Here is a 12209-nt window from a genome sequence, read left to right as displayed (position 1 = left end):
AATATTGCACAACATTTAAAATGACATTTTTGTAATATTCACACATAAAATTATCTTGGTATTGTTTATAATAATGATAACATTGTATATTTTAATAATGATAACATGATTTAACAAAGAAAAATATGTTATTTTGGAAGATGCTAAATTGATTTCCTCCGAAACAGTTCTTATTGCAAATTGCATAGCAGGCTGAGGCTAATTTCTTACTTAACAAATCGATATGAAAAAACCATTAAGGTTTCATGACTAATAATTAATAAAAATAAAGATTTAGACTTACGTCGTTAACCTAGAAGTAGTAAGAAGCTGCTCAACATACTTTTTGGACTCTCTGTGTTCGCCTCCTTGTACGCGTTTCTTTTGGTTGGTTAAAAGGGTAGCCGATATTGATTTAGGCAAATAAAGACTAGGTACTGCCTCAGGTTTGAGTTTTAGACCCTTTTAAAAACGTAATTTAAAAGTTCCTGTTGTAGATTTCTTTGGTAATCTTCAGTTTTAAAATGTGTATAACAAATTCTTGCAGTATTACAATTAAAATTATCCTATCTACAACAAGATATAATCCACAGTTTTCTGGTCACGCTATCTTTAGGGAATGTATGAAACCTAAAGATTTTATCTTCATTGTCACTATTGCAACAAGCAATTGCACAGCGTACTTTGAAAAAGGTACAAAACCAGATATACAATGGCAAATAACTACTATATACTATATACTATACAGTATAAATAAATAGTAACTAAACACCATTTGTATAAAGACACATATATAAGCATATATCTAAATTATTTTTCTATTATAAAATAGATGACTCAGTCAGTATTAAGATACTTTAAAATATATTTATTATCTCATAACTTGCAATTTGCAATAGTCACCATTGATAACCGATATTATTGTTGAACTTTTGTTTTTATACAAGCTTTCTGTCTTGCCGGTGTAAAGTCGTCTGAAGTCGATATTTATTGTGTTTTGCGTTTGAAGTAATTTGTGTCTTATTTTCATATTATTATATTGTTTGATAAGTAAATTTTGCATATAATAATCGGTAGGTTATAGTAATGTGTATATTTTTTATTTTACTAAATTTCATTATAACTCATCTAAAATACCATATTGAATTGTAAAACAGATTTTTCTCTATTGTACACTATTTTGTTTTTATTTCAGTAAAACTGCTTGGAAGTGAGTGACAGTGAATCAGAATAAGCAAATCTACTACTATTTACCTATTCACAGTATTTCCTCTGCAGAAAATTTTTAAATTTCAAGTAATTTGCATACAAAAAGAGTACTTATATTATTAGTATATGTATGAAAACAAAAATAAATATTTTGCCTGAATCTCACTTTTTAACCATAATTTCGAAATTAATGTGTACGTTAAGCTGTAATAATGGGTTCGAGGTGGTTCAGGCGATCTTAACTACGTCACACTCCTGGGCCAGCTGTCAAATGTCATGCGCAATATCATACCTTGTGTATTCATTGTACCATGTTTACTCGTATTTACGACGTTGTCATCCGTAAACTACCGAGCAGTCAACATAACTGTCAGTTCCATAATGGACCTATGGGGGGTTATTTATAATCCACCGTAGAGTTTTTATAAAAGTAAGAGGAAATTAATTAAATTATAAAAACGCTAATTATGGCATCTAATAGCGCAGTAGTATGCAGACAATTACTAATTATTTGAGATTTTAAGGGACAAAGGTATTTAGAAAATCGTATGTAATGAAATGTTGTGTAAAAATACTTTTTACCTACCCTTGGTCCTTCTAGGGTTAATGCATATGTTTCTATGAACTAACAAATTCATTTCTAATTGTGAAGCCTAGATGTACGTCAAGCTTTTGATAAGGTTTGGCATAAAGGACTTCTTTATAAAATTAAACAAATATTACCACCATTCTTTCGAATACTTACATCATACTTGGAAAACCGACAGTTTAGAACAAAAGTAAATGGAGAAATATCCAAAACGCATATCATTAAGGCGGAAATTCCACAGGGAAGCGTCCTGGGACCTTTATTATATATATTATATACGTCTGATCTACAAACATCACATAACGTAACAATTGGCACATTTGCAGATGACACAGTAGCACTTACAAGTCACAAACACATTAACATAGCTACACAACAACTCCAAGACTATTTGTATGAGCTTGAAAACTGGCTAAAAGAATAGAAAATAAAAATAAATGAAATCAAGTCAACCCACGTAACTTTTACTTTACGACGAGAAACACCACCACCAATATATATCAACAATGAGGAAATACCCAGGACTCATCATCATCATCACTGGCTCGACAACCCTTTTTGGGTCTTGGCCTGTTCTAGGATTCTTCTCCATTCCGATCTGTTTCGTGCTTTTTTTCTCCAGTTTTTTATTTTTAAGGTTGTTATATCATTTTCTATTTGTTCTAAGTATCTCAGTTTCGGTCTTCCTCTTAGTCTTTTTCCTACTGGCATCTGTTTGAATATTTTGTTTGGTATTTCGCCTTCTTCCATTCTTTCTACATGTCCTATCCAACGCAGCCGTCCTATTTTGATGAATGTTATAATATCCGGATCCTGGTATATTTTGTATAGTTCAGAGTTGTATCGTCTTCGCCATATTCCGTTTTCTTTTGTGCCCTTATATATGTGTCGCAAGATTTTTCTTTCGAAGGTGGCTAACAACGTTTCCTCTCTTTTAGTAAGTGTCCAGGTTTCTGAGCCATATGTGAGTACCGGTCTTATTAGGGTTTTATATATTTGGCATTTTGTCTTTCTTGCGACGTTATCTGATCTTAGGTGTCTAATTAAGCCATGGTAACATTTATTTGCAATGAATATTCGCCTCTTCACTTCCTCCGTAACGTTATTATCAGACGTGACTAGGGATCCCAAGTATATAAAGTTTTTTACCTCATCTATGTTGTATTCTCCTATTGTTATATTTTGTGGCTGCCTTATTTCTGCGTTTTTTCTTACCTGCATATATTTTGTTTTGGTCTGATTGATTTTAAGACCACTATTTTGTACAGCTCGTTCTATTTGGTCGTATGCCTCTATCATTTCTCTTCTTGATCTAATACCCAGGACTAAAACAACCAAATACCTAGGGCTACACCTGGACCAAACCCTGTGTTGGAAAGAACACATCACCAAAAAAAGAAAACAAATACAACTAAGACAAAAAGAAATCAATTGGTTAATTGGAAAAAACTCCAAGCTGTCAATAAATAATAAAATTCTAATTTATAAAACAGTTATCAAACCAATATGGACATATGGCATAGAGCTATGGGGCTGTAGTAGTAAATCTAATATTGCTATTATGGAAAGATGCCAATCAAAAATCTTAAGAGCAATTGTTGATGCACCCTGGTACGTAACCAACCAAAGAATCTATGAGGATCTCGATATCTCAACAGTGAAAGAAGTATACCAGCAAAAGAAATTACAATACGTTCAAAAAGTGAACAAATACTCCAATCCATTAATTTCCGCAATACCGCAACATCGAGTTATCAGAAGACTAAAGCGACGTTGGCCAACAGACCAGTAACATGGACCCGTGATTCTCTCACTGGAGGGGACCACATCACGCCAAAACCAAGGGACAGGACCTAAACTCATCACATTAACTTATAGAATACATTGTTTTATTCTGATTGTTAATTTATTAGTTATAATAAAAAAAATTGTGAAGTATGACTATGGAATAAAAAGAACATAACTTTGTCATTTATCCAATTGCTGTTTTTTGTTTTCGTTAAGAATATATTGACACTTACCATTCAATTCCACTTCTGATGGTAATATGACTAGACCAACATCATTTCTAAGCAGAAATCTATTCCAATCTGGATGAATAATCACAGTGCTAGATTTCATTCTTATTTGACTAGGTTCTTTTTTTCGAATATTATGGCCGCCTAAAATAATTGTAACTTTTCCATTTACCCTAAAAACGCAATATAGTAATAGTATAGTTTAAGAGGTTTATAGGTAACGGCAACTGCGGCAGACATTATTAAAGGGGATATGGCAAAGAATTTAATCTTAAGAGAACGATATGTTTATTTAGGTATGTTATAAATATATATTGCTTATTAACATTTTCTGTATTTCTTTACTGTAAATAATAGTCATGTTCCCATATTTATACGTTTTAAATCATGTTGTGGCATAAGAACATACAGAAATTTCAGAGATTCAAATTAAATCCGATTTTACATCTATTCGATTTGAATTTAGTTCAATGTCAAAACGTGACATTAGAAAGAAGATATAGGTAATCACGAGCATGTAATTGTTATTATAATACAGTACAGTAGTCTCTCTTTATAATGATTCCCTAGACAACGATAATTCCCTATGATGAAAATAGTAAATGTTTGGTTCGTTATAAGGGCAATGTATTAATTCTTTTTCTATACCGATATCATTCTCTCTTTATAGCGATCACTTTTCAGCGTTAAATAGTCGATGGCAAATGTGTTATTGTATTCAATGCCCAGACTACCTGAGTCACGAATGGCAAGGTTATTGTGCAGTAGCGGTTGTTTTGTTTCGCGCTTAAGGAATGCGGCAACCCCCTACTCATTCTTGTCCAAGGGTTGAGTGACACGCTTCTATTGCTCGCGTGGCGTGCCTGATTTCACACAGATATTGTCATCTATTGACGACTTATCACTTCCAGTTTCAGTTGTTTCTTAATGTGTTGACACTCAACATGTTTTCGTAAAAGCGTAAAATGCTCTCGGTGGGAGAAAAGTTATCGATAACTCGGGCAATAGAAAAAGGTTAAAAGCAATCGGATGTCGTTTGCCGTACTTGCGGAAACCTCAGCACGAAGATCTAAATCGCGCTATGCCTCGGTGGTTTCAGCAGCAGCGTATAAACCGTATTATACTTCCTGGGCCTGTTATCAGGACAAAAGCTGAGTCTTTTGCAACTGAACTTGGAATTTAGAATTTCAAGCCATCTGAGAGTTGGCTAAACAAGTGGAGAAACTACGGCACAAGATCACCTACTGGCAGATCAGCGGAGAGGCTCGTGATGTTAACAAAAACGTAACAGATGATTGGCTAGAGAACGTGTGGCCTGGACTGAAGGTACGATATGCGTCAGGCATTTTCAATACTGATAAGACTGGATTGTTTTTTAAAATGACACCAAACAGAACTTTAAAGTTTAAATCGGAAACGTGCGTTGGCCTAAAGCTCTCTAAGGAATGCATTACGGTGTTAGTGGCCGCTAACATGACAGGTTCAGTGAAGAGACAATTGTTAGTGGTAGTGATCGAAAAACTCACGTTGCTTTAAAAACATTAAAAATCTACTCGCGACATACAAAGCAAACAAGAGTGCGTGGATAACTTTGGAAATTTTTAAAGAAGAAAATAGGATTTCGAACTTAAGGGGAAAAATACTTTTGCTTATAGAAAATTGTCCTGTTTATCTTGTACTGTGCGACCTTTAAAACATTAAACCTTGTTTCCTGCCAACAAACACAACGAGTGTCCTTCAGCCTATGGACCAAAGTATCATCAATAATTTAAAAAGCAATTACAGGAGAAGACTTTAGATGGAATTGGTTGAGAACAATGAAGATCTCAAACTAAACGTTCTTGACTCCATTTTAATGATTAGTAAATCCTGGGATGAGGTGACGAGCAATATGATAAAACGTTCCTTTCAACACGCACTATGGCTGGAAGATCAAGGATTGGCTGAGGACGAAGATGCCATGCCGTTAGCTGTTTGGGCCAGATAGTTTGAACTTCCTATCACCTACGGACTGAAAGAGCTAACAGATTTCGAAGAAGTTGATGAAAATGTAGCTACAACATCTGAATTTTCTGACGAGGACATCCTACACGCAGTTCGTGTAGAAGAAGAAGAACACAGTGACCCGGAAATTGAAGCAGAGCCAAAACCAACTCCGAATTGGATGCAGCAAGAATACTTCATGGGTTTTCCATCCACCAGAAAGACGATATAAGTGCTGTAGAAGATTCTATGGGTCTTCAGGACAAGGTCAGGTCAGTTCTATAGAAAGGGAAATGGACACAGACTTTTTCGTTAATGTAGGCTAAATATAGGATGTAATCTTTTTTCATACCTTGATGAAAATACTGTACAATACCATATTATTTTCTTACTGTACAGTATACAATTTTTAATTGTACAGTCATTTTTTATACTGTATTGCTTATATCAATATTTAATAAATCTATGTTGTGTACAGTATATACAGTATATTCAGTTATAATCGTTTTAATAAATTTTTTAAATTACAATAGGTCCTTTAGTACAGTATTATTATTATTACAGTAACGATTTTGTCTCTCTCTATATAACGATTTTTTCTTATAACCATGAAAATTCCCGGACCCTTTCATATCGTTATAGAGAGAGAGAGGACTGTATATATTTACTAATGCGCAAGCTTGTATAAACAATGCATGTCGCATGTTTAAAGCAAAAATGTATATAGACAAAAATTAATTAGTTAGTTTATAATGTAGTAATAACACGACCTGGGTGAACTTTATTCAGGTTATACAATAAATTAAAAAGTACAATTCGTCTTTCTTTTGGAAAATTACACATGGAAAATCATTTGGGCCCGGGCGCCCGATACAACACATTTATTGGTAAAATTAATTAAAAAAGTAGTATATAAATATTATATTTACCTATCCAGACAATGAGCAGCAGTTAAGACAGTTCGTTTGGAAATAAGAGAACCGCCACAAAATGAAGTTCCTCTTGGTACAGGAATTAGAAGTGCTACCTAAAAATTATTCTTCAAAAAGTACTTCCACTTTTACCGTATTAAAAAGTAGACTAATATTCAAATTTAATTATAAAAATTCATTAAACATAATCTACCTTGTGGTCTTGCAGATTTTTTCATTTTTAGTGATAAATTTCATATTTTCTTAAAAAACAAATTTGAAACCAAATGTTGGTAACTATTAAGCCATTTAGTCTTCATTCATAAAATAGGGATCGTTAATAACCTCTTATGGTTAATAATATATTTAAAAAGAAGTGGTAAGACCTATTTAGATACTATAACACCAATAATACGACAACAGCAAGCGGTGACAATGGATCCATCATCACACAGACAGAAGTGAAGTCAGCTATCGAAAGAGCTCCTGGAGCAGCTAGATACAGGAGAAAGTTTTTAAATTACTTGACATAGATCAAGTAAAAAATGTTGACCGCCCTCTTCAATAAAATCTTCGTGAGAGGACAAATAACAAATGATTAGCCGTTATCAACGTTCATTCCGATAAATGCTCCGATCGTAGAATAATCAGTCTGATGAGCCACCCCTGAAGAGTTTTCATAGTGTTATATAAATACGAGTATATAAAAAAAAACTGGATGACAACATAAACGGCGCACAAATTGGCCTTTAGAAGGAGGCTCGGCACCTAAGATGCCTTATTGTCCTATAATCTTCGCGTGCTTCATCGAGTTTGAAAAATCCTTTGTCAAGCATAGCACACTCATCTTAATCTTACTATGGCCGTAAGTAAACGAAAAAGACGCAGAGATAATATTAAAACTGTACCTACAACAAATGGGCATTCTACGAGGCAAGCATGAAACATCAGAGGAGTCCAATATAAGGAGATGAGTACGTCAGGGTTGTGTAATATCGCCTCTATTATTTAATGTGTACCCAGAAGACCAATTTAAAGAAGCACTATATAATATAGAAGACAGAATTGTAGTAAATGGAAAGGTGGTAAACAACCTAAGGTAAGCGGATGAGATTATCTTTATAGCGGATAGAGGCTTCAGAGAATTATAAACCGTATAACATCCACGTGCTGTAAATATGGTATGAAGATAAACTGTAAAAATCATAAACACTATCAATAAGAATGAAATCTTTACGATTATTGTCAACACTGTATAAGAGTCCTGAATCCTGAGATGATATGTACTCTTGACTTTGCTTTACAAAACAGCAGCGTGGACTTTTACAGACGTTTCGTGTAAACTCATAAGTACATTTGAGATTTGGCGCTATCGACGATTGCTTAGAGTCTCCTAGATATATTATCTCTTTTATGTCAACCATTTTCCATCCACTCCTGAATGTAGGTCCCTCCCAATTGCTTCCATCTTTCTGTATCTTGCGCCAATCTAATCCACTGTTTGCAGCCACTGCTCTTCTCTTATATCATCTACCCATCTTTTTTGAGGTCTTCCCATGCTTCTTGTTGTCGTCCTTGGTCTCCATTCTAGAATTCTGCGTGTCTACTTGTTGTCATTATATCGGGCTACATGACCTGCCCAGCGCCATTTCATTTTTGTTATTTCTTCCACAATATTCCTAATCTTCGTTCTACGTCTTATCTCGGTGTTTCTAATCTTGTCTCTCAGTGATATTCCAAGCATGATTCGTTCCATTGCTCTTTGCGTTGTTTCTAATTTTTTAGCAGATTTTTTGGTAGGGGCTACTGTCTCGAAGCCGTAGGTACAAACTGGTAGTGTGCATGTGTTATACACCTTTTTCTTTAAGTTTACAGAAATGGAGGTGTTTTTCAAGATATATGCTACTTTTCCGAAAGCGCCCCATGCCAGTTGTGTTCTTCTTTTGATTTTAGCATCTTGATTTGGTTTTCCCAGTTTGATGACATGACCTAGATATACATAATGTTCAATATTTTCTATTTTGTATTGTTATATCTGTCTGGTCTCGGTTCAGTATTTTTGTTTTGTTGTAGTTCATTTTTAAGCCTACCGCTCCTGAAACTGCATTCAATTGTTGTAACATATCATTTAGTTCCTGGATATTATTGGCTATTAAAACTATGTCATCTGCGACTCCAGTGGTTTAAGTAAGATCTGTCGACGTTGATACCCTTGTTGTTCCATTCTAGTTTCTTAAAAAATGTCTTCTAGAGCAAGGGTAAATAGTTTGGGAGAGATGGTGTTTCCTTGTCTTACTCCCCGTTGTAGTCTAATGGGATTAGTTTTGTGCTTTCGTCCAGCTTTATCTGCATGGTGGCATTTTCATATATCGCTCCTTAAATACAAAAGTACCACAAGTCAAAATAAGCAAATTGTACAGGAGAGGCATTTACAAAAATAATTTGGATTACTTTATGATTTTTGTATAAACTATGTGTATTAGGTAGATTTTTTTAGTATCAAAAGATGCGTAATTAAATAGCCTATATATCAATAAAGCAATCTTAACCATAGCTCGAATGGACTGTCGAAAAAATGCAAATAAGTTAGTTTTGTATATAGACTTTGTCGTCGAGAACATTAAAATTTTAAAAATTAAACCACCATAATTAGGAAAATTTGAGTTTTATTTTCGGTTGTCAACCTTACAAAATGTCAATTTATTAAAAAAAGGCACATACTAACTTACTACATACTAAACTTGCTAAGGGAAAACAAATAATTGTTAATTTTATCATGAGATCATCAATTAAGTCTTTAATATTACCTATAGTAGTAGATAAGAGGAATAAATTTACGTTAAAAACAAAACTTAACCTTTTAAGCAAAAACCTTTAAGAGAAACAGAGGTAACTTTATCTTAAAATAGTATTATTAGCAGTTATAGTCTTATAAAATAAGGCACTAAGGAGAAAGACACCTTCAAAATAATCATTTCCATGATCTACACTAATCACAACCGTATGAAGCACATAAACGTGGTTCTTACAAAAATATTTTTATAAAACGTTTTCTTAAAACTACATTGAGCGTAATGCTCGTAAAGGATAAAAAAAAAACTTAACGAAAACATTAAAAATCAGTTAACAACACTAACTTGTGCACTAATTTAGAGATTATCATAAAAAGATTCATAAAATCTTGGCACTACGTTTTTTTGGATTAGCTTTAGAATGCCTTGCTTCTTTGCTTCAGGAACTGTAAGCTTTTCAGTGTAAAGTTGGTTTAGAGTAAAATTATTATCAGGCACTGCCGTTGACTTCGTGCGGCGTGTTCTCAACGTAGATAACGACCTGAACTCTTCCTCTTCGTAGGAACTTTTAAAGAAAAATATGCCATTGCTTACTTTATCTGCCTTCAGAATTTTTATATCGGTCCATTTGAATTTATTGCCATCATCATCTATATTGTAGTTTCCTGTACACAAAGGTTTGAGGTCAAAAAAATTCTCATGTGTCAGTTCTTCAACAGTATAAGGCTTTCCAGTTTTCTTTGCTGTTTTAATCAGAGTGATATACTGGTCTGGAACGTAAATTGGAGATGATTTCAATGCTCTCGTAATGTTACGTTGGATGACAGAATGAACAGAGTCTCCTTCGTTTTGGGTGTGCCCTTTTATTAGGAACTTATGAGTAATACTCATGATGTTTGGCAATTCTTGAGTTGCGTATTGGTACATTGCCAGCATGAATTTGTTCTTTTGTTGGCCACAGCAATTATCGCTATAGAAAGTGACATCACAAGGTTCCGTAACATTGTCTTTCAATTTTCTAAGATACATTAGAACACAGGAGCCAATTTCATTAATACCTCGGGCTCCTTCTCCCTCGTGCCATACAAAACAAGTTGTGTCCTTTGTACCGAGCTCGGTTACTGTGAAATTAAGTAGATTTAATTTAGGTGCTCGTCGTAAGTTTCTTGTATTAACGATTTATCTTCAGCGTTTTGGTAAGCCATGCAATCTTCGCATTGATCCTTCTTGGGCTGCCAGAAAGATAAGTTAAAATCATGTATAAATATGTTGTAGTATACTTGATATGAAACGTGTGGTCTACCTTCAGATTCACATTTGTCTACGTAATGTCGATGTAGTGCCGCGACTGTTAACCCGCCCTCAATATACTCCCGAGTCGATCGCGACCTACAGTAATGACTTTCTATGCGGGGTATTGAATTGATGTGTGCTTTGACACCATCGGTCAGCTCTGAGTCTAGTGTCTTATGGTTGTTATGTTTTCCCCTGTTATCTTTAAGGTGCACACCAGTTTCGGACTGTTTTTTGACAACGGTTCTGATCATAGTGTCTGAGATTGCAAGGGTATTCATGAAGAATACTTTACATACCCGAGTTTTTTTATTATTCCGAGTCAGATAAAATGAGTGATTGTAATTTTTGCGACTGCTACCTTCACGAACGTATCTATATTTTTGTTCTACCTTGGTCATGTGATCGTGAATAAACTGTCGTTGGATTCCCAGATCACCGCACTCCCAGAACCTTTCAAAGATGTGTTTTCTTTCTTCAAACGTAAACTCTGTAGAACATTTTAATTTACATTTATCGAAACATACAGGACCCATTTTTTTGGCATCATAAACTTTCTTAGACTTGGACATAGAAGTATAGGACATACCTTTGTTTTTCAATAGCTTGCTCTGGTTTCGTTTCCATAAAAGCGGTTCTGCTTTTCTTTTACGACACCTACTGCGCGATTCATCATCAACACTAGGAGACTGCTCACCGATGCTAGATGGGTGCTCGTCAACGCTAGATGGCTGATCGTCAACTCCGGGTGATGGTGAATTAATATTAAGTAACTTCTGGTTATCCACGGCTGATTGCGGAAAGTCTTGAATGCCAGGTAACTGTGCTTGTGGTTGTTGTTCTTTATCGAAATCTGACTGGGCTTTGCGGTTTTCAGAAAATGGATCTTCATACGTAGGATCTTTGACACTATCATCGGATGAGAAATCTTTTAGGTTATTTGTAGAACTGGAGCTACTTGAAGAACTAGAACTGGAACTGCTCGAAGAGCTAGAAGATTCACCAGAGGAAGAATCACTGTCTGAGTCTGTTTCTTTAATGACTAAAGATGGTTTATTGAATATTCTGTGATTTGGAGGCGTTGCTTGAATATCTTCGTTATTTTCAACGGAGTTCAGAATATCTAAAGATAACTGACTGTCCGGTAGAGAGCTAATGCCGTTAGCATCATATTCATGATAAATAATATTGTCAGTCTGAATGTCGATTGAATCCAGTTCACTAGGTCGTATTGTTGAAGAAGATTGCTGTTCATCTCGAGGGTCATTTATTGGTGGTATCATGTCCAAAATACGTTGCGCTCTTCTTGCCATTCTGAAAATAAAAATTAATTATAAGTACCTACCTGTATCAAACAATTTACTTTCTCGTAAATAGGCGTTATAATGTATCTATATGGGTAAGTAAAATTTAATTGGTTTTAAGATTTCTAAAT

At 34.5% G+C, this 12209-nt stretch overlaps 1 protein-coding gene across 1 annotated transcript in view; it reads right to left on the bottom strand.

Moving 5' to 3' along the window:
• LOC140433939 (uncharacterized) overlaps positions 1 to 10510 on the bottom strand; it is a 50912-nt gene extending 40402 nt beyond the window's left edge. The window contains exons 1-3 of the mRNA XM_072521911.1: positions 9881 to 10510; positions 6708 to 6805; positions 3799 to 3968 (exon numbers count right to left, since the gene is read on the bottom strand). Coding sequence (XP_072378012.1) covers positions 3799 to 3968; positions 6708 to 6805; positions 9881 to 10510 — 898 coding nt within the window. The remainder of the gene's footprint in view (positions 1 to 3798; positions 3969 to 6707; positions 6806 to 9880) is intronic.
• Positions 10511 to 12209: the final 1699 nt, after the last annotated feature.

Source organism: Diabrotica undecimpunctata, chromosome 2 (assembly GCF_040954645.1).
Source record: "Diabrotica undecimpunctata isolate CICGRU chromosome 2, icDiaUnde3, whole genome shotgun sequence".
Taxonomy (NCBI): Eukaryota; Metazoa; Arthropoda; class Insecta; order Coleoptera; family Chrysomelidae; genus Diabrotica; species Diabrotica undecimpunctata.
The sequence above is the reverse complement of the archived record's forward strand: the minus strand, read 5'-3'. Positions and strand labels throughout refer to the sequence as shown.